The 23,587-nt window shown below is 40.3% G+C and overlaps 1 protein-coding gene across 1 annotated transcript in view; it reads left to right on the forward strand.

Moving 5' to 3' along the window:
- Nucleotides 1-23,587, forward strand: part of SRPK1 (SRSF protein kinase 1) — a 62,889-nt gene that overhangs the window by 28,549 nt on the left and 10,753 nt on the right. The window contains 9 exon segments of the mRNA XM_075555209.1: nucleotides 282-369; nucleotides 1,361-1,448; nucleotides 8,934-9,040; nucleotides 9,884-10,049; nucleotides 11,113-11,138; nucleotides 11,555-11,768; nucleotides 12,157-12,561; nucleotides 13,157-13,257; nucleotides 18,920-19,027. Of these exon segments, the coding sequence (XP_075411324.1) occupies nucleotides 282-369; nucleotides 1,361-1,448; nucleotides 8,934-9,040; nucleotides 9,884-10,049; nucleotides 11,113-11,138; nucleotides 11,555-11,768; nucleotides 12,157-12,561; nucleotides 13,157-13,257; nucleotides 18,920-19,027 (1,303 nt within the window).

The following is a 23,587-nucleotide window of genomic DNA, read 5'->3' on the forward strand; positions in this document are numbered from 1 at the left end:
TTTTATGTGTATATTGAATCTGGCTTGACAATGCCATTAATGGCCACAGTGATCCCGTGGAAGTGGTACCCATGTTGATGTACAGGGAATGATAAAATCAAAATGTGTGCCGATTCCTATGCTTCTACTGCAGGGGCCAGGAGAGAAGTTAGGAAGGGAACAGTTCGTGTGTACATAACATCAATATTAATGACCATCACCTGCCAGTTGTAGCTTAAATTTTAGTTTCCTAAAGTAAGAGTAGGACATTTACTCTTAACTGATCTATGTTTGTTTCATAGGGGAAAGAAGTTTGTGGCAATGAAAGTAGTGAAAAGTGCAGAACATTATACTGAAACAGCACTCGACGAAATCCGGTTGCTCAAATCAGTGAGTATTGGAACTTATGCCTGAACTGCAAAGCGTTCTGATGGACATTGTATCGAAGTAACACAAGGACCAAGTGGTAGACTCTTTGAGCATGGCTAATTTTAACTACAATGTTACAATACCTTTAAAGAGGTACACCACAATTGCCCATTCAGTGTACAATTGGTGTGATCAACCCCACCACTACAAACAGACCAGAAAAACAAAGCAAACACCAAGTAAACAAAAAATGTGTATCAAGCATGTTTTATGTGCTAGGTAGCACTGCCATACATGCTTTTTTTAAATGCTGTGGTTGAAGAGGTGACAGATATATATGTTTTAAAATGTTTAAAAATTTGTAACATTAAAATACTATTTTCCATGTATTCCTGGATACAGGTAAATTGTAATGAGAATTTTTTTTCTTTTCACAATTTTACTGTAAATGAGGAAGATGTCAGTGTGGCACAGCAGTTTATTTTAACTCATATCATTTTATTTCTTCTGAATCTTAGAATTTTTAGTAAGGGTGTTGGACCAGAAGCGTTCTAATGCAGTGATTTTCAAAGTGCCAGTCTATGACAAGAAATAATCAAATAAATCAACATACTGCTTCCTTCATTGGGGAAGGTTTTCTGTGTAAGGAGGGAAAATGTCAGTATTGCTGCTATTGATTTGTGTCCTGTAAAAAACTTGATTCTTGATGGTCCTAAGACCAGCAGTCAATCTTTGGGCAGCACAGTGAGCAGCAAAATGGTTGCATTATTAAAATAGTTCTTGTTACTTGTATTTCTTCTTGTGAACTGCCTACGTTCTTTATCTATTCTGCTACAAAAAATTTAAGAGTATCTCTTTATAGATTTGTGTGAGTTCTTTGAGTTATTAATCATTTGTTACATTTGATGCAGGGATTTACCTTCAGCTGCATATCTCCCTCTTCCCCCCACCCCCAGTTGAGCTTATGTCCAAGCTTTCCTTTTTGTTAAATACTGTCTCTCCCCTTTTGTAGGTTCGAAATTCAGACCCTAATGATCCAAATAGAGAAATGGTTGTTCAACTACTAGATGACTTTAAAATATCAGGAGTTAATGGAACACGTATCCTTTTGAGAACCAGTCATGTTATAACTCTATCCCAAAGTAAGGAACCACATTGTAGAAACAGTATTGGTTTCTCTTCTGAAGGCAAGCTATAATTAAGTTACCTTTTGTTGTAAATGTCTGAACTCACAGGTGTGAATCATGAATGGTGTGATTTTGTTCAGGGTATTGCTTAGGCTTCTTGATTTTTCTTTTCAGGTAAATTAAACCAAAGTCAAAAGAAAATTTTAAAAGAAATATTTTGTATTAAATTACTAAGTAAAGATTCTGTCACCTTTAGTTGATGTAATAATTTACATGGTAATTGCTATGCTAGACAAGAATTTAAGGCATAATTTCATCTTTCATCAGGCCCATTACACTCTCACGGTAAAAGGTGAACCTCAGCTTAGGTTAGGAAATTCAAAGGGACACGTTCACACATTATTTTAAAATGTGTAAGGGAACGTATGTCATTCTATCGTTACTGCATGTGTAGCTTCTTTCAGCACCCATTTTTTAAAAATGTTTTATTAGGGGCTCATACAACTCTTATCACAGTCCATACATATACATACATCAATTGTATAAAGCACATCCATACATTCCCCGCCCCAATCATTCTCAAAGCATTTGCTCTCCACTTAAGCCCTTTGCATCAGGTCCTCTTTTTTTCCCCTCCCTCCCCGCTCCCCCCTCCCTCATGTGCCCTTTGTAATTTATACATCGTTATTTTGTCATATCTTGCTCTATCCGGAGTCTCCCTTCCCCCCCTTCTCTGCCGTCCCTCTCCCAGGGAGGAGGTCACATGTGGATCCCTGTAATCAGTTCCCCCTTTCCAACCCACTCACCCTACACTCTCCCAGCATCGTCCCTCACACCCTTGGTCCTGAAGGTATCATCCACCCTGGATTCCCTGGAGCACACATTTTTAACTGCAGTACAGTGGTCTTTTTTCTGAACCCTCTTGTTGAGGGTTGTAAGCTCCATGGACCTTTGTTTACGGAGGACTCTGGGAAAAGATAATAACAGAGACCTAAAACTCGCTCAGGTGGTAATGTGAACTTGTTTATCATTTGAACTGAGTTGTAGAGAAGCAGTATAGATCACCGATCCCTGGATTTCTGAGAGGAGCCACAAGCTCCATCCGCCTCATTTTAAGAACAGTGGCTGTGTTTGTTGTAGCCACTGTCAATGGCTTATACTTTAATTATTTATCTGTTTCATTACTTGATGTGTTCTGGATTTAAGGGGAAAGTCTAGCAAAAAATAAAGAGCAACAGTGAAAAGAATGACGACCTTTGGAAATTGTTTCTCTGTTATGTTGTCTTGTGATATTTGTGCAGCTGCAGTTCATTTCTTCCTTTGTCGTTAGTCTTTTCTTTCCACTCTTGCTCCTATTTGACCACCTTTCTTGGCTACTACGCTGTGCTGCTGTTAGAGATTGTAAAGGCTATGCCTGGAGTATTGTACTGGGTCATGTCACTGTCACTCCCCTAGCTCACATCTCTTTCCACAATACAGGCACACCTGTGTGCAAGTATACATGGCTATTTTTCTGTGTGTCTTGGCGTCCTACTGTTTTAGAACAGTCCTTTCTCATACTGAAATTTAAAGTACTGTTTCCTCGAAAAGATGGCTGCTTTAGACGTCAGTGACACTGGTTCATTCTGCGTCAGTGGCAGAAGTCAAGAGGGATGAAGGACAACCTGTCTGTAGGTGATACTGATGCAAGCCAGTGTGTGTCATTATTAAGCAACTTGTATGTTAAGACTGTTCTTTATTTCTAGTGTGCACTTCTATCTTTTTTGCTAACTCTTCTTACTCATAATGCAGCCGAACTGTAGTTCTTACTCAGTACTCAGTTTTCACTCTTGTTTTTCTTGGCTGCCCTGTCTCCCCAAGAGTTTACATGCTGCTTTTAATGTAACGCAATATAAACCAACCAACAGCAGCTCTGATGGCCTAGTGATTATGTGTTGGGCTTCGATCTGCATGGTCGGTAATTCAAAACCACCAGCTGCTCCTGGGAAGCTCCATGGGAGAAAGATTGGGCTTTCTACTCCCCTAGACAGTCTTAGAAATGCACGGTGGGGCTGCCATGAGTTAGCATTGACTTGATGGTAGTGAGCTAGTGAGAAAAACAACCAAACCAAACTCAACTGTTAAGTTGATTTCTACTTAGAGTGACCCTATCGGACAGTGGGTCTCAGCCTTCCTAATACAGTTCCTTATGGGGTGGTGACCCCAACAATAACATTATTTTCCGTGCTACTTCATAACTAATTTTGCTACTGTTATGAATCATAATGATATGCAGGATATATTTTCATTGTTACAAATTGAACCATAATTAAAGCATAGTGATCAGTCACAAAATCAATATGTAACTTATATTGTCAAATACTTCTTTCTAATTACAAATAAATGAAATTTTGTCTTGAAGCATGGTATAGCATGGGTAACAGTCTTCACGCCAGGTACTCATATGTGAGCGTATCTGCATGTGGGCAGACCTGTCTGGGAAACCCTGATCTAGTTCTAGGGTTGTGGAATCTGAGCTTTGTGTGGTTCATTGGTCCCTTGGACTGATTATTTCTATGCATCTTTGATTTTCTTTGCTAGGAGAGACTAATAGTTGGCACCTGAAATGACTGATCACAAGGTTTCAAACCCCAGTCACTGCTTACCAAAGTAGGATGTTGAACATTTTCTTTGTGCACTGTATTACACCTTTTGACCTTCCTATGTGTTACTGCAGCCCCCAGCTTCTAGGACCAGCAATTCGTCCCTTCATAACCGTGCCCCCTTTATGCTCTGCAATATGCATGGCTATGTTTACCCCACATTCACTGCTGTTGAGTTGGGTCCTGCCCAGCAACCCTGTAAGGAAGGAGAGAGTAGAGCTGTGCTCCATAGGGCTTCTCAGGCTATAAGGCTTCCGTGAAACAGATGGCCTCGCCTCTCCCCTGAAGAGGGGCAGGTGGGCCCAAATCCTGACCTCTGCAGGTCAGCAGCCCAATATGGAATCACTGAACAAAGGCTCCTTAGATATATTCACAGCAAAGATGTAGAAATATCATCTGCCGCAGCCATATGTGGTAGTCCTATTTGCCTAATCATACCTGTTCATCCTCCCAATCTACCTAGGGATACTCATTAATGTTTGTTATTAATGATAATGCAGGATTGCATATGTAATATTATTTACCTTTGTTGTCAGACTTCGGTGCCCCTCTCTGCACCTTCCTTCTCAGTGGTATTACTGATCACTCTCTTATTGTCTGTTGTCTTTTCCTTTACCCAAATTAATGCATGAATGATTTGAGTCTTGATAAAAAGTTTGCGCCAATGATAGTTTTATTATTTGGTGCTGTTGATTTCAACTCATAGAGACCCTGTGTACCCAGAATCTAACACTGCCTAGTCCTGAGCCTTCCTCACAACAATTGTTAGGTTTGATCCTGTTGTTGCAGACATTGCTTCAGCCCATCTCCTCGAGGGCTTTCCTCGTTTCTGCTGACCTCTACTTTACCAAGCATGTGTTCTTCTCTAGGGCATGGTCTTGTCTGCTAGCATTTGTAAGTTTGTGAGACAAAGTCTAACCGTCAAGTCTCGCTTTCCTTAATTCTAATGAGTATTCTGGGTGTACTGCTTTCAAGACAGATTGTTTAGGGAGCTCCCAAATCAAGATCTAGGACATTTTCATCATCTCTTCTCATGGCAGCTGCCTTCCAGAAAGGTTGACACCAGGGGTTCTCAACTTGTGGGTCGTGACCCCTATGGGGGCATTGAACGACCCTTTCACAGGGTTTACCCGGTTCATAACAGTAGCACAATGACAGTGATGAAGTAGCAACAAATATAATTTCTGGTTGGGGGTTACCACAACATGAGAAACTGTTAAAGGGTCGTGGCATGAGGAAGGTTGAGAACCACTGATTTACAGCCTTGAAAACCCTGGGGGCGGGGCAGTTTTGCTCAGTCATGTAGGGTGCTTTTGCTGGAACTACCTTGGCAGCTATTGCTTTGGTTTAGAAAGTTATCCTGCAGTTTACTGATGCTCTCTGTTAGATTGTTCCATCCCCCACCCCTCCTGTGTGTTTCATTTTAGATACCTAGTTTATTGCCATGCCTTCAAGTTCACTATTGTTGCCCCTGGACTGTGTCAATCTGCCCTGAATCCTGTCCAGTGTATTTTTCACCTATCTTCCATATCTCTTTTTCAAATGTCTGGAATACAGTTACAACTATTTCATGTCTGCTAATTCTAATGTCTCTTGTCAGTTCTGGATCAGTTTTGAATGATTGAATATATTCATTTGGGGGCATGTTTTCCTGCATTCTCACACTACCAAAAAGCCCCGTAGCTATGAATTTTTCCATTCTGTCTGGTGGGAACAGGCACGGTGAATGTTGGGCGTTTCCCCTGTAATCCTTTCAGGTGGTGGCTTTACTTGGCTGAATATTTGAGAGATCTTTCCTCTGTAGTTTTGTCTCCTTCCTGTTTGCTCATTCTGTGGACTCTAGACACTCAGCTCTCCCTGTTCACCTCAAGACTGCTGGGTTATCCCTGTGCCTCTCTTCTTAAACTTCAACCTGGAAACCCTCTGAGGCTGTAAGAGCGTGAGACTGTCTCAGGACAGTCGTGGGGCTAACCTCATTTTTTTTTCCTTTTTCCAGGTTGATTGCTTTCCTTGCCTAATGTCCAGGGCTTTGCAAACTGTTGTTTCAGGTATTTTTATCTGTGCTCTGTTGTGGTTGTTTGTGCCAGGGAAGAAGGTGGGCAATTTCAAGCCCTGTTACTCTATCTTGGCCAGGAGCAGGAATAGAAATCCTTAGGTGTATGTTTAACTCTTTAAGAGCTACCAGTTTTCCTAAGAGAGTCATTCTGTTAACACTTGTAATTGTAATGACATTGTAATAGTTTTCTTTTTTTCCCCACAACCACCACCTTCCATTTCATTGTAATAGTTTTCATTGATCCATTTCTTCCCTTATATTTGGTGATAAGCCTATATTTTAGCCATTCTAGTAGGTTGAAATGGCATCTCATTTGAATTTGATGTTGTCATGTCCCTTAAATTTTCTTTAATTTAGAACACTTCCTTTCATGGCATTCATTAATTTATTTATTTGGGGAAACCAGGCCAGTTGCTTTGTTCCTTAATTTGCATTTATCTGGTTGTTTTTTTGTGTGTAGATTCTGGTTTTAGTCAGAATCGAATCTAGGGCAGCGTGTTTGGGGTGGTGTTTTTAATACCACCCCGATACTGTTTTGTCCTCTCATTGTAGTTCGTAAGAGGGCACATGTGACTTTACTCCCCCATAATGCTGGCAAACTTGATCACTTAATAAAGGCAGTGTTCTCATATTTCCCCTGAAAGGACCTTTTTCCTTTTGTAATCAGTAATTTAAATTTGTCGAATTATATTCTGAGACTGAGGATCCTTTTCCTTAATTGTCTTTTATCAAGTGGCTTTTAAGCATTTATTGATTCTTACCTGAATCAGTTACTATTTTGGTAGTTTAGAAATAGTGATTAAAATTTTTTTTGGCCGTCTGAGGTCTTAAAGGCTTGAAGATAAACAAGTGGCCATCTAGCTGAGAAGCAACAAAGCCAACATGGAAGAAACACACCAGCCTATGTGATCACGAAGTGTCGAAGGGATGAGGTATCAGGCATCGAAGAACAAAAAAAAAATCATAGCATTGTGAATGAGGGGGAGGGCGGAGTGGAGACCCAAAGCCCATCTGTTGGCAACTGGACATCCCCTTACAGAAGGGTCACGGGGAGGAGATGAGCCAGTCAGGGAGCAGTATAGCACCAATGAAACATACAACTTTCCTCTAGTTCTTTAATCCTCCCCCCCCCCACACACACACTATTATGATCCCAATTCTACCTTACTAGTTTGGCCAGACTAGAGGATGTACACTGGTACAGATAAGGGATGAAAACACAGGGAATCCGGATAGATAAACGGGACCAATAATGAGAGTAGTGATACCAGAAGAGAAGGTAGGGTGATAAAGGGGAAACCGATCACAATGATCTACATATAACTCCCTCCCTGGGGGACGGACAACAGAAAAGTGGGTGAAGGGAGACATTGAACAGTGTAAGACAAGAAAATAATAATAATTTATAAATTATCAAGGGCTTGGGAGGGAGGAAGAAAATGAGCTGATACCAAGGGCTCAAGTAGAAAGAAAATGTTTTGAGAATGCTGATGGCAACAAATGTGCTTGACACAATGGATGGATGAATGGATTGTGATACGAGTTGTATGAGCCCCCAATAAAATGATTTAAAAAAAGAAATGACGTACCAAATACACAATAAAGAATATCATCAAGACAAAAAAAATTTGAGTGTCGCTTGGCATTACTTGGCTTCTCTATAAATGGCCTTTGCCTCCTCTTTTCCTATGCTTATTTACTTTAGTGTCAGCATGGATTCATCCCATTTCTAATTTGAATTAATGTTAAGTCTTCCTTTCATGTTGTGATGTTGAAATGGTCTCAAGTTTGACCATTGACTTCCTCTTCAACTGGTTTCTCTTTCCTCCGGGCATTTCCTTCTCCAGGCAAGGAGTTCCAGGTTGACCTCTGTTTTCATTTGGCCATTTCTCCCAAGACGTCCAAGTTGAGGACATCACCAGGTCTATGAGGGAGCTTCAAAAAGTTCATGCAAAAATAGAAGGAAAACAAAATGTTATTTCTCTTCAAAGCCCCCTTGTATATTTTAACTCTCTAATTTATATAGACGTTTCTGAGGGGGAAAGACACCAACATCTCACCACTGAAGTCTTTGCCTGTTTTTTCTACTAGTAAACACAAAAGTTATTCCTGCTGCATGGCCTGATCAAGAGGTTCCACGCACACAGAGAACACATGGTGGTGCTATCACCATGCTTGTATAGGAAAGGCCTGCTGATCACTTCTCAGTTCAGCCACTGTGAAAATTCTGTGGTGCTCCATTGTAATACAACAGCCAGGGGCCCGCCAGGAGTCAGAATAGGCTTGTTGGCAAAGCATAAAACAAGTCCGTGCCCTTAAGTGATGGGACACTGTGAACTGCAGTTAAGGCAAGATGTGGTTTTCCTTACTTTGAGGCTACAGTGAGACCAATTGAGGTAGGAGTTACTACTCTGGACATTAGTTTAAACGTCAGGGACAAGCGGGCTTTATTTGATGTAAGCTAGGATTTAAGCCTAGTGCTTTTCTTAATTACATGTTCATATTTCTTTCTTCCTTTTATCACTAAGTATTTTAATTCTTAAGTGCATAATTTTATCATAAACCAACCCCTCCTTCCCCTCACATGAACTTTTTTGTTTTTATTGACTACAGTTGTTAACCTTTGGAATTTCAGGATATTAATGGTATTTGTATCAGTTAAATCAGGTAACTTTTTATATTTAAAACAAAGGCAAGTCCTTGGTGTGGGGCCTGTTGTGTGCTGTTCTTTTGTGCCTTTCCTCCTTAACAGATCATTAGATATCTGCATGGTGTTTGAAGTTTTGGGACACCATCTACTCAAGTGGATCATCAAGTCAAATTATCAAGGGCTTCCACTGCCCTGTGTCAAAAAAATTATTCAGCAAGTATGTATTTTACGCTTTCCTATGTAGATTTTTTTTGTTTTGTTTTTGAATTTTCTTAAGTATCCGAGGTTTCTTTTATCTTTTTTCCCCAGTAGAATGATTATTGTTATTTTAAAGACTATTATTAATTTCTGAAATATGCATTCATATTCAGCGTCAATTGTTTATGTTGATTCTGTTTTCAAAGGTTTAGCACCATTCTCTCCAGGTTCATCTCCTAGGATAATTATTAGCAGGGAAATTGTATGGGGTGCTACACTTAACCAGAAGTTCTAGTTGCAAACATGACTTAAATATGAATAGAGATTTGCTAGATTAATCACCTTTTTATATAGCATTGTTTGTGGACATTTTCACAGAGCCCTCAATATTCACTGTAGGATTTACCACTAGGAAAGTATAAAACTTTAGAGGTATATGATTTGCATGGGCAATTGGTTTTGGTGGAAAGAGTTCCGCACTGGAAATCAAGAGACCTCAGTCTTCATCACTGAGGAAATTAGAATGAGGAAATAATCATCACTTAAAGTGTTGAACATTCATTCTCAGTTTTAACAACGTGCTCCAAATAGAATGAGCTTTATAAGACATGTAAGAACTCTTCATTATCATTAAACTCTTGCTTTTGTTCTTAAGAGTTTGTAGTGAAAAAATAGTTTACAGCGACTATTTCTAAGAAATATACTTTGTGCTTAAAATGATTTATTCTCTAGAAAACTCATATAGTTTGTGTTTGGCTATTTAAAATAAATTTTGTTGTTGTTAATATGCTATAGATTTTCCCTTCTACACAAAGCCTTGTATTCCATCTTTGCCACACTTTACTGCACTATTCCCATTCAGGTATTACAGGGTCTGGATTATTTACACACCAAGTGCCGTATCATCCACACTGACATTAAACCAGAAAACATCTTGTTGTCTGTGAACGAGCAGTACATTCGGAGGCTGGCTGCAGAAGCAACAGAATGGCAGCGGTCTGGGGCCCCTCCACCTTCTGGATCTGCAGGTGTGTTTTCTTTGAGTATTTCTCTCATTTAAAGAACTTCTAGTTTTTATCTTGTTATCAGACGGTTAGTTAAATAAAATTCATTCATCTTATAATGCTATGTAATAAAGTTCTTAATGTGTGAGAAATCTACCTAGCCTTTAAGAGGCTTACCTTATTCTCAGTTTTAGTCCCATATGGTGAAGAGAAGACTAGAAACTGTATCCTGTAGGTGCAGGTAGATTTAATTAAGAAAAGTGGATCTGTGTTGGTCCCTGTATTTTGGTGATCATTTTATTCTGACCTGTGTACATGCTTCTTGCCACCATCACACATGGTTGCTGTGGGGCAGGCATCTGTGGAACTGCAAGATAACATTGGTGCTAGAGCTTGTGGGTTTAATACTGAAGTTGGACAGACCTGGCTTGTTGAATCCTGGCTTCGCCAGTGGCCAGGTGACCTTGACTTTGCTTTTCCTCCTGTGGTTTATTAGGATTAACTTTCACGTTATAGCCCTTGGTAGTGTGCCACACAATACTGCATGCTGAGTAAATTCAATACCATATAAGATGATGGTGTGAGGTATAGCGATTTTAAGTTTCCTAGTCCATTTGTATTTGATGAACTTCCTTGATGTCTAATTTCAGCTGTCATCGGGTCAGCTTTTGAAAGGAATTCACCTCCTCCATGAGCTGAATTCATATCTCTAACAAGCTACATAGCAGTTTAATGTGTGCCCGGCTGTTGCTTTGACTCCCCTGTCAAAACTGGCAGCTGCCAAGAGGGGAGAACTAGAGATTGGAGTCTTTGAGGGGGAAGTTCTACTTAGCAGCACACAGCACTGGGTAATACCTTTTTTCTCACAACACGAGTTAGAAATATTCTAAGCATTATTCGTGAAAGTCAGGATTGGAGACATGCCTGTGCAGACATTGATGCTATCTGGGGAAGAATTTAAACTACTTAGACTTAAGTTTGTTAACTTCTATATGAATGTGGTTTTTTTTCTTTAAAAGAAAGAAAATAAAGATATTTTGCCTTCCTTTAAAGCAGCGTTTAAAAATCGTTTTCTTTTTCTTTTCAGTCAGTACTGCTCCCCAACCTAAACCAGTAAGTATAAGGTGTTTCTATATTTCATTCTGGTCGATGGGCGGCATGGGTGCTTCTGTCATGGAAGGTCACAGTTTGTTTAGTTTGGAAGTCAAAGGAAAGAGATCCTCCTGCACGTCTATCAGTCCCCGGTGCATCTTCAAGGAAGTGTGCATTGATGAGGCTTCCGTAAATCCGAGTGTGTCTAGAGTATACCAGCCCACAGGCTGCTCAGAAGACCAAGATGTGTTGTTCATTCTGTTTTCAATTTGTTTCTATAAGAGTATTCTAATTTTTTAATTAATGAAAAACTTAAAGTGCTTTGTCAGGGAAAAAGTGAAATTTAATTCGGAAGTAATTAAAATTAACAGTTATCTCCAACCAGGGGTAATGGATTAGCCACCTGAAGGCTTTATCTGTTTGTAATCTCCGCCCAGGCTGACAAAATGTCAAAGAATAAGAAGAAGAAATTGAAGAAGAAGCAGAAGCGCCAGGCAGAATTACTAGAGAAGCGAATGCAGGAAATTGAGGAAATGGAGAAAGAGTCGGGTCCTGGGCAAAAAAGACCAAACAAGCAAGAAGAATCAGAGAGTCCTGTTGAAAGACCCTTGAAAGAGAACCCACCTAATAAAATGACCCAAGAGAAACTTGGTATAAATAGAGCATCACAAAACTTACTTTTTAGCAAATTTTAACATTATTTATCATTGTTATATATATATATATAATGGTTTCGTGCATACAGTGCATCTCTGGGGTGTCCTTATGCACTAAGAGTACAGAATTTGTGATAAATGTTAGGCAGGTAAATATTTAAATGTAATTTGTAACTTTTCTCAGGAAATGGAGCATAGGCCTCATTAACAGTTGGGTAAGCATAAGATCTGTGTTCTTCTATAAATAGGCTTTTAGCTGCTCAGTCATGTTTTTTATGTCACCTAGTATAAATTCTAGGAAATGTTTTAATCTTGTCAAGAAACCTTTCTGTTCTTTCACTCACACACATACACATACACCTTTTTGTTTGTTTGTTCCTTAGAAGAGGCAAGTACCATTGTCCAGGATCAGACACTTATGGAACGTGGTGTAGAGGGTGGTGCAGCAGAAATTAATTGCAATGGAGTCATTGAGACCCTTACTTATACTGAGAACAGTCATAAAGAGACATTGAGGCTTAAAGAGGATCTACATAATGCTAATGACCCTGTCACCCAAAATTTGAAGCAGGAACCTAGTTTCCTAAACTCACAAAATGGAGATAGCTGCACATCTCAAGAAATAGACTCTTGTACACCTATCGCCTCTGAAACGTCGGATACTATGGTGTACCAGTCTTCCTCAAGTGTAAGCCAGGACATCAGCCAACTTCAGGAAAGCATTCGGGCAGAGATTCCTTGTGAAGATGAGCAAGAGCGGGAACATAATGGACCACTGGACAACAAAGGTATGTACCTGACAGACTGCATCGACGTTCCATCACCGATCAACATAACCATGAGTATGTAGACTAGAATGGGTCGGCTAACTTGTGATCTGGAAGGATTATTCCTGTCTCTCAACAATTTATGAGAGCCATAAGTATATTTTCCCCAACAAGTGAAATCATTATCTGAATAATATCCTTAAAAAATTTTTTTTCAATATTACTTCAGAGTCACATGTATGTACCGGAAGAGCCACCTGTGGCTTGGGAGCTGCGGTTTGCCGACCCCTGGACTAGAAATACCTTTGTGTAAATGCAATTGTATCGCAAGTTTCCAAGTCGCTTTCGGTGTATAAATTCATAGTGATGTTAAATTGAATTAGTCAATTTAATTTAATTGGATGCACAGCAATATGCCTGTTGTTTTGTGGGCAGAGATTTTAATTTAATTCAAGAGACTCAAGGTGTTGCTGAGAACTTTCATCTTACAAAATTTATTGTAGGTTGTTCACAGGAAGCTGGGCATACTACTTCAGGAAGCCTCGTTCATCTGTTAGTATTTCTTCATTCAAGCCTATGTTTGTAGCCTTATTAATGTGCTACCTATTGTCTGTAGGAAAATCCTCTGCTGGGAATTTTCTTGTTAATCCCCTTGAACCAAAAAATGCAGAAAAACTCCAAGTGAAGATTGCTGATCTTGGGAATGCCTGCTGGGTGGTAAGTTAAGCGTGTCTCGTATGTGTGCTTTGTTTCCAAGTGACCCTGATGGAGTGAGGGTATGCAGAAGTATCTATCATTCAGCACCTAAATTGCCACTTACCATTTTAGTGAGTTTTGTTCTTTTTGTCCCCCTCCCATATTTTTTTCTTTCTACCTTTTGTAGAATAGTTGAAATATATTTGCAGGTATAGAGAGAATTTCAAAGAAACAAACACTGCCATTGAGTCAGTTCCGACTCATAGCAAACCTAAAGGGCAGAGCAGAAAGGCCACTGCCCTTTTGGGTTTCCGAGGCTATAAAACTGTGCAAGAGCAGAAAGCTTCCTCTTTCTCCTGAGGAGCCGCTGGTGGGTTTGAGCGAGACCTCCTCATTAGCAGCTCTCCCAGTTCCAAAATTAGCACCCAACTTTACAAAGTTTGACACTGCCTTTTAATTCACTTAATATATTTTGAACACTTAGTCAACAAAAATTTACATAATACTAAATTGGTGGTATGTGAGGGGGCTTTCAAAAGTTCGTGAAAAAGTAGATAACTGAATTTTGCCACACTGTTTAAGGGTGCTTAACCCGCCCCCCCAATATCCTTTAGGCTGTAACTCTTCTTTTTAACTTTTTATTATGAAATGGGTGAAAGCTTACAAAGCATATCATCAGTTTTACATTTAACAACCTGCCAATTGCAGTCCTCTTAATGTATCCTTTCCTCCCTCTATTTCTTGTTTCCATTCCTCTTCTAACCCTGTATACTTTGTTCTTGGGTAAATTGTGTCTTTTTAATGGTTGATTATTCTAATACTGGGGTGGATTCAATTCCAGACTTTGAAGGGTGATCAAGAGCTATATAATCCTGTGGGATCTACCAGTCTCTAATGACCAGGAAACTTGGTCTCTTTTATAATTGGGGTTTGTTCCACATTTCCTCCCACTCTAATGTGATCCTTGTCAGAGCACTTGGTAGTGCTTAGCCAGGCACCATCTAGTTCTCCCAGTCTTAAGGCCTAAACTGTATCTAAGCTTTACACATTTACGTAATAACAGCTCTATTCATATTATTTTTTATTATATGTGTAGTCATGATTTGGGTTTTTTGTTTTGCTTTGTCTTGAACATTTCATTGGGTGAAAGCTGTAGCGAGCAAACCAGTTTTACCTTCAGCATTTTGTCCACGTCTTATCTCCTGGCGTCAGTTGCAATCCCATCAGCGTGGTAGCACTCCTTCTGCTTCTTCCCGGGGTCCCCACTTCGTTTGCTTTACCTGCCTTCTGAACCGGGTTCGTGAGCAATGCTGCCCTTTTGGTCTCGCTGGATTGATAGTTCGTAGGGTAGCCAAGAGTTGGAATTGACTGGGCGGCAGTGGGCTCTTTCTGTCTTATAGGCCTCTCTGTTTGGCTGAAAGGTGACCCCTAGGAGTGGGTTCCGTTCTAGGCTTGACAGGTGTGTAACGGTGGTAATCCCAGGGGTTCCACTCGTGTCTGAACAGACCAGTAATTCTGGTCTTTTTTTTTTTTTAATGATTATGACTTTTGTTTCACAATTTTCTCTCACTTTGCCCAGGACTGTCTGTTGTCGTCCTGTGCTCAGAATGCTTGTGGTGATAGCCAGGCATCAGACAGTTCTTGTGGGTCTCAGGATATGGTTCACACACACCCCTACACCTTCATTACATGTGTTCTTGTAATTTCTCCTACTCACCTCTGTGTTAGGAAAGAAAAACAATCTTCATAGCATTTAACACAATTTGATACGGTGTATTTACTTCCTTAATATCCACCTCTCTAGAATACAGGCTTCATCACCCCAAGGCTTCTTATGGCCACTGCTCTATACATAAATACAGTATGTGTAGGGAGGTGTGGCACGTGGTCGGTGCTCAAAGAGTATTTAAGTCAGTACGCTTTAGAGGTACACGTGGATATTGGTTCATTACTAAATAGCTTTCTGTAAATGCTATTGGGTTTCTGCTCACATCATGTTTCATAATGTGTGTCTTTGTATCTGGGACACCTTTCTCCATGCGTCCTTACACATTTGGAACAATGTTGTTTCTTGGTGAAGTCCTCGTTGCCTCTACTACTCTCCCTTCTATAAGAGCCCTGGTCCTGTGCTGGGCTGCTAACCGCGAGGTCAGCAGTGCAAGACCACCAGCTTGTTCAAGGGAGAAGGACGAGACTTTCTGCTGCTGTAAAGGCTGGGACTCTTGCTGGGGTAATGCTGCCCGCCAGACAGAATCTCTGTGACGGTGGTTTTTGTTGGGTTTTATTATATTTATGTCTTTCAAACACTAAAAAGACTTGTGTTTTTACATCCACATGTTCAGCAAATACATTGGTGCTGCTGGGCCCTGAGCACAGGGACCTAGGAGTGAACATGACACACGTGCCCTGCCTGCTGGATCCTGGCCAGGCCTCGTATCTCACTTGCCTCTAGCACAGCAGCCTCTGGCATTCAGTAATAAGAGTGTTCGGTGATTATCATATAGCATTTTCTCTCTCTCTCAATTGAATGTCTTATTTTACCAGCTGTGCACACACATACTTTGAGTTATATAGATTTTGATTTAAAACGCTGGCCATTTCTTTTGCTGTCTTTTTTATTCCCCATAATAATAGCTTCATCTCACTAGTAGATAGCATGGTTGTATTGTCCCTACATGTCCTCAGTCCTCTAATTTCAGGTTTTCTTTCTTTCTCTTGGACAGTAGGACTTACCTGCTCCCCTTCAGCCGCGCTCCAACCTTTCCAGCTTTAATGGCTTCTCATCCGCCGGTCAATTTCTGCTTCTTTCATTAGAACCCTAATGTAGTCCTCAGCTGACCTGAACATAAATTATGACATATGTCCTGAATAGCCTTTTGTTTGCTTCATTTTCATTGTACTACTTATCACTTAATGCACCTTCACCCATAACACCATTCTCACACCTGAAAAAGTTGACAGTTCTCCAATATAAAATAGTCAGTCAGCTCCCTAACTCACAAGAATTCTTTTACTTTTGGTTGCCTGAAGCAAGATTCAAATTTAACTCATGAATGTAAATTATACCATGTCTCTAAACTGTTATTACTATAGAAATATTGTACACCTTTATCCAACTCCTTCGCCCCCATAAAGTTTATTTGCTAAAGAAATCTGTTTCTCTGATCGCATTTCCAAAATGCCTAACATGTTCCCCCGAAACATCCTATCGATTGGTATAGATCATGGAGCTTGATTAGGCTCAGGCATTCTGATTTTGTTTGTTTGTTTTCATATGTAGGAGAAAGCTTTATATCAAAGAGTAATTGTATATCAAGAAAACACAGCTTACTCTAGATCGAGTCCATAAGTCTAATTTTAGCCCATATGTCTGATACTAGTCTATAAATTCCTCTTCAGACTCTCATAACCACTGAAAATGAAGGCGAATTCAGGAAGATCACAGGCTGGTGGGTGGAAAGTCTCGTTGATCTAGTGGCAGTGGAAAAATCTTAGCATTGGCGAGAGTCTCCATGTGATTCTCCAGCTCTCTGAGTGTCTCTTTCACAGGAAGGTAAAGCAGAGAGTGTGTGGCCTGCTTCCAAGGAGAAAGAAAGGAAATTCCCAGAATCCTCATGAGAGGGTCTTGTCTACAAGGAAGGCATCATCAGGCTGTGACCTGATTGACAGTCTAGACTCTACCGCTGGACCTATTTAGCACATTGACATGAAATTATGTAACTACCACAGTAAATGAAATTAAGAATCTCATATACAAGGGGGCTTCAAAAAGTTCATGGAAAACTCCATTACCCTTTAATTCCATTTGAAGCCCCCTCTTATGGGTTGTATCTGGCACTAGACATAACCCAAGAGAGGGTTCAGAAACTGGAAGATAGATCAGAAGAAGCTATCCATACTGAAACATCAAGAAGAAGGATTTAGAATGTAATGGATAGAGGGACATAATGAAAAGTTTTGTCATACATGTTTGGAGTGTCAGGAGAGGAAAGACCAAAATCGATACCTGAGTAGATTTTGTGCTAAGGACCCCAACCAGGATAAATACAAAGATTTAATTTGGGGATCTATATTATCAGAATAATTACTTTGCTAATGCTATTAGTTTGCCCAACTAAAGTTCAGGTAAACTTAGTGCCGTTGAGTCAATGCCAACTCATAGTGACCCTATAAGACAGGGTAGAACTGCTCCTGTAGGTTTCTGAGACTAGCTCTTCTATTTTATAATCATTTTATTGGGGGCCCGTACAACTCTTATCACAAGCCATACATCCATCCCTTGTGTCAAGAACATTTGTACATATGTTGCCATTATTCTCAAAACATTTGGAGCCCTGGTGGTGTAGTGGTTACACATTGGGCTGTGACCCACGGGGTTGGTAGTTCAAACACACCAGCAGCTCTGAAGGAGTCATGGAAATATTTGCTTTCTACTTGAGCCCTTGGTGTCAGCTCCTCTCCCACCCACCCCCTTTCCTCCTTGGTCCCCCCTCCCCCATGAACCCTTAATAAATTTATAAATTATTATTTTGTCATATCTTACACCATCCAACGTCTCCCTTCACCCACTTCTTCACTGTCCATTCCCCAGGGAGGAGGTTATATGTAGATTCTTGTAATCTGTCCCCCCTTTCTCCTTCACCTTCCCTCCACCCTCCTGGTATCGCCACTCTCACCACTAGTCCTGAGGGGGTTCATCTGTCCTGGATCCCCTGTTTCCAGTTCCTATCTATACTAGTGTACATCCTCCGGTCCAGCCGGATTTAGAAGGTAGAATTGGGATCATGATAGTTGGGGGAAGGGGAAGAATTCAAGAACCAGAGGAAAATTGTATGTTTCATCGTTGCTACACTGCACCGTGACTGGCCCATCTCCTCCCCGCAGCCCTTCTGCAAGGGGATGACCAATTTCCCACAGATCGGTCTTGGGTCCCCACTCCGCACTCCCCTTCATTCACAATGCTATGATTTTTTTTTTTTTTTTTGCTCTTTGATGCCTCTGTCTGTTCTCTTCGACGCCTTGTGGTTGCACAAGCTGGTGTGGTTCTTCCATGTGGGTTTTGTTTCTCAGCTAGATGACTGCCTGTTTATCTTCAGGCTTTTAAGACCTCAGATGCTCTATCTTTTGGTAGCCGGGCACCATCAGCTTTCTTCACGTTTGCTTGTTGTGCACCCGTTGTCTTCAGCGATTGTGCCAGGAAGGTGAGCATCTCAAGGCTGTCAGGCGTGCTATTTTTGAAGGTAATGAGATGAACAAGAGAGAATAAAGACAAGGTGGTGTATAGACTTGAAGTCTATATCATTTATATCCTTCTAATGAGCACAGAGCAAGGAGCAGTTTAAAGTAAAATTGGTGTTATTTTATTTGTTGTAATGTAATTTATTAATAGATAAATAAGCAGCTTAATTTTTGTTTGGGGGAAAATAGTTTTCTTAAAAAATTATTGTCATTCCATAAATCTGTGTATCTATATTAAAATGTAGACTAATCTGTTTGCAAAAATAATTTGGAATAGACTATAAAGCAAATTGCTGTTCTGAACTAATTGCATCAAAATTCTGCATAGGATCTGCTAAGTAGAAACTTTGATTTGGGAGGGAAACATTATTACTAAACAATCCTAACTTACTACATTTAAGAATAAATGAATTTTAAAATGATGTTTCTTTCTCCATTTACTCAGCACAAGCATTTCACTGAAGATATTCAAACAAGGCAGTATCGCTCCTTGGAAGTTCTGATAGGATCTGGCTATAATACACCCGCTGACATTTGGAGCACTGCATGCATGGTAATGCTTTTTGCCTTTGGCCTTCTCTTGGAAGTTACATTCCTTACTCTATTTGCTAGTTCCAGTAGACCTTCAAATTAACAAGCAAAAAAGGAATCTGGTGACTTATCATTGGCACTTAAAATCCAATGTCTGGAGAGATGTGGTTCCAAGTGCTTATCCTAAACATCTGAGTTCAGTCTGTTCCTTCTAAGTTCCTGTTGGGTGAAGGAACTGAATGTTTCTTACAATGGATTTTTAGGGAAGAAAGTAAAAAACTTCTAAGATGGTGTTGGTTTTGATTAGGAGGTTATGAGTCTGCCTATCTTTCGGCATGCATCTGTTTTTAGGCTATAGAAATTCCGGGAAACTGCTTCTTTCTGTACAGCTCAGTAATTTCACGGGTATCTTTGCAACTCCTGAGATGTGAAACCCAGATTCCTAAGTTGTTACATTGTCTCTGGCAAGCAACTACTTGAGTGATCAGATTTACTTGATAAAAATTTTCCACAAATAGCCTCATATTGGAACATGTTATATTGTTTCCTGAAATGAAGTATACATTCTTCAAGATGTTTTATCACAGTTTCTAATAATGTTTGCTTCCCTACTTCTCTTCTTATAGATCATAAGCTCCATTCAGGCAGGAAGCATGTCTGCTATGCATAGCTAAGTATCTGGTTCACTGACAGGTACATTTTCAGTGGGGGCTTAAGATCTATTTGTGGGCCACCAAATGCTAGACCCAGGAGCATATTGAACTCAGGAGCTTATTGTAATGAATGTTTACTATTCACATCAGATTTATCAGAGAGTTGGCACTTATGTATACCTGTTACCCATCTGAGAATCTGTTTCTGTTGGTTTTCTCAGAGAAAACTACAGACAGACTGGCAGCCCCAAACAAAGGTGTCAAGTAGAGTGGGGTTGGGTATCATGTGCACAAGATGAAAGAACATTGGAATAAACAGGGAAGTTAACTTCTTGCCACACTTTTAAACTTACGTTTTGAGTGATTTGATTATAGTTGATTTATTAGAAGAAATCACCTAATGATGCCACCAGGTATAAAAAAAGCTAGTTCATAGAATTAAATTTTTTTTAATGTTGAATGATTCCTACTAGTGGATTAATTGCTTGTGAGGACATTAGTATCTTTGTCTTTTTTCTTTTTTTTCCCCCTGCTTATTCCACATTTCTATTTTGCTTGAGGGCAGTGGTTCTACTTGCTATTTACCATGATATGCCCAATACCAGGCTTAAGAAATAGGACAGAAAGTAGAGGTTTCACCCTGTTTCTGGACGAGCTCATCTTTGGGAATTTTCCTGACCAAGGGTTGAAAAGTAATTATCTGGCATGAGATAATGTCATGAAAACTTGAGCACCATTTTCTCCAAACAAGTTTCTCTCATTTTTGCTAATAGACACAGAAAATGTTGCTTTAATTTTGGCCATACTCAGAAAGTTAAAAATAAATCCTGGAATATCAGAAGTGCCCAAAGGGATGAATCATCTTGCATCCTAAGCAATTAATTGATGGAATGATGGGGAACCTTTCCGAGAGGTAAAGAGAGAAGTTGAGAGATTGCCTACCCCATTAGAGCTTAAGAATTTAGGGCTACAAAGTTCGAAGAGCAAATTTAAAGAGAGAAGTTATATATTTGGGAAGAAGAGTAGGAACTAATAAGGAATAGCTGCTCTAAGATTCTGCAACATGTAGGTCCATAACTGCTAGGGTGAGGTTATCTTCCTCCCTGGCCTTTGACCATGCCCCGCCCAGAGAGGAAATAGTTACATCCTCACCTGTCTTCCTTTCTTGACACTTTCCGCCTTGGAGGTATGGGCATTCCTAGAGCTGTTCTTTGCCTCTTTTTCTTGTTATTCAAATTCAGAGTAGTATGAGAACACTGGCATTTATTTGTAGGCGGTTCTGTGATAGTGACGACACATGCTTAGGACATTGGATAATTGCATATCCCTGTCCACCCCAGAGATTCAGTATTTATAGGGAGAAACTAGAGAGTGTAATTTCATTCTTGGGGCATTTTTAGCAAGGAAATGAATCCTTGGGAAATAGAACCAAGAAAGAATAGAATAAAGGATCCATTAACTTGTTTTCTCTGTCTGGAATTTTTAAGGCTAATAAAATACCCTAAATCCACAATCAAAATTTAAATAGCTGTAATTTTCCATGCTACAGAGATACTTGAAAGATGCATATTCTTTTTTTCCCCTTTTTATTTTTAAAAATTATTTTATTGGGGGCTCTTGCAGCTCTTATCTCAATCCACACATCCATCCATTGTGTCAAGCACCTTTGTACATTTGTTGCCATCATCCTTTTCAAAACATTTTCTTTCTACTTGAGCCCTTGGTATCAGCTCATTTTCCCCCCTCCCTCCCTCATGAATTCTTAATAATTTATGTAAAAAAATTTTTTTCATGTCTTACACTGACTGCTATCTCCCTTCACCTACTCTTCTGTGGTCTGTCCTCCTGGGAGTGGGTTATATGTAGAGCTTTGTGATTGGTTCCCCCTTTCTCCCCCCACCTTCCCCTCCTGGTATCGCTACTCTCATTATTGGTCCTGAGAGGTCTATCTGTCCTGGATTCCCTGTGTTGTGAGCTCGTGTCTATACCAGTGTACATTCTCTGGTCTGGATTTGTCAGGTCGATTTGGGGTCATGAGAGTGGGGTGGGGGAGCATTAAAGTACCTGGAGGAAAGTTACATGTTTCATTGGTGCTATACTGCGCCCTGACTGGCTCGTCTCTTCCTGTGACCCGTCTGTGAGGGGGGATGGAAAGACGATTGTCTAAATGGTTATAATACAATGGCTGAATTTCCCAGGTGTAATTGAAGGTAAAGGAGAACTGGACATTTGCTGCCTGTGCTATATAAGCAGGAAAAGAACTAGAGAGAAATTGAGAGAAGTAAATGTTGGCTAGGGGTGATGACATGCCTGAAGGCCCAGTAGTACAGTGATTAAAGCATTCAGCTACCAGTCAGAAGGCCAGCAGTTCAAATCCACTAATCGCTGCTCCGGAGAAAGATGTTGATATCTGCTTCTGTAAAGATTTCCAGCCTTGGAAACCCTATGGGGCAGTTCTCTTCTATCCCAGAGAGTCACTATGAGTCAGAATCCCCTTTACAGCAATGGGGTTTGGAAAGGCTTGCTTCCCAAGGATGATAAAATTGTAGCTGGTTGATTATAAGACCTCTAGTGTAACCCAGTCGATAACAAACTGTTGTTCTGAGGGCTTGAAACTAACATCAACTAAAGTGCTGCAGATTCTGATGGACAAAACAGCCCGTCTCTGTTTTAGGTTATGCATCATATGTTGATTCACAAGCTGTATGTGAGAATATTTTATATATGTTTCAATTGCCAGTGAAAGCAAGAAATTAGATGAATAACTGAAGCTCTAACTTTATACTTCCTCATTTAAACATACCACTTGGTATTAGGAATGTAAGTAATCTCTTTGTTAGAAGCCCCAGTGATGTAGTGAGTGGTTACACTTTGGCTTGCAATCCTCATGGTTGGCAGTTCCAAGCCACCAGCAGCTTGGCTCTTTGGGAGAAAGACTGTGTTTTCTGCTTCAGTAGAGAGCTCTGCAGTCTTGGCACAGAGGTGTTCTATTCCATCCTACAGGGCGTCACTAAGGTGGAATCCACTAGACAGCAGTGAGAAGAACCCTACAGCACGGGAGTGCTGCATGGTGTGAAATCAGGAAAAGTGTGCATCCGGGTTGTATCTTGTAATCATTCTTAATCAGTCTGTGTGCTGAACAAATAATCTGGGAAGATGGACTATCTGAAGAACCCTGCAGCCGGATTGGCTCATTAACAGTCTGCAACATGCAGGCGACACAGTCTTGTTTACTGAAAGTCAAGAGGACTTGAAGCATTTAACTGAAATACAAAACACTGCAGCCTTCAGTATGGATTTGAACTTAGTCAAAGGAAAACAGAAATTTTCATAACTGGACCAATATGAACAGAAAAGTTTGAATTTGTCAAGGACTTAATTTTACTTGGATCCACAGCCAGTGCTCATGGAAACAGCAATCAACAAATCCAAAGTATTACATTGAGCAGGGCTACTGCACACAAGACCTCTTGAAGGTGTTAAAGAGCAAAGATGTGCCCTGAGGCATAACAATGTCACTCAAGTCTATACTTAGGAAAGTCAGGTACAAAGCAGAGGTGCCCAAGCTCCATGACCTTGTCAGTGACCACATGTATTTGAAAGTGTGTGCCATGAATAAGGAAAACAAGAGAAGACCCGAGGATATTTGTAATAGAGTGCTGGCAAAGAATATTAAAGGAGCATGAATTGCCTGAAGAATAAGTGAATCTGCCTTGGAGGAAGTGTAGTTGGACTGCTCCTAAGGAGCCAGGAGGAGAAACTGTATCTTGTGTACTTTGGTTATTTATCAGGAGAGACTAGTCCCTGGACAAAGACATTTTGACTTGTGGCGTTGGAAGGTTAGTATACAGAGGAAGACCTTGAGCTGTATCAGTGGCTGTGGTGCTGGGCTCCGGCATAGTGATTGCAGATCTGTTTCCTTGTGTGGT

The sequence above is a fragment of the Tenrec ecaudatus genome, chromosome 7 (genome assembly GCF_050624435.1).
Source record: "Tenrec ecaudatus isolate mTenEca1 chromosome 7, mTenEca1.hap1, whole genome shotgun sequence".
NCBI classification, from domain to species: Eukaryota; Metazoa; Chordata; class Mammalia; order Afrosoricida; family Tenrecidae; genus Tenrec; species Tenrec ecaudatus.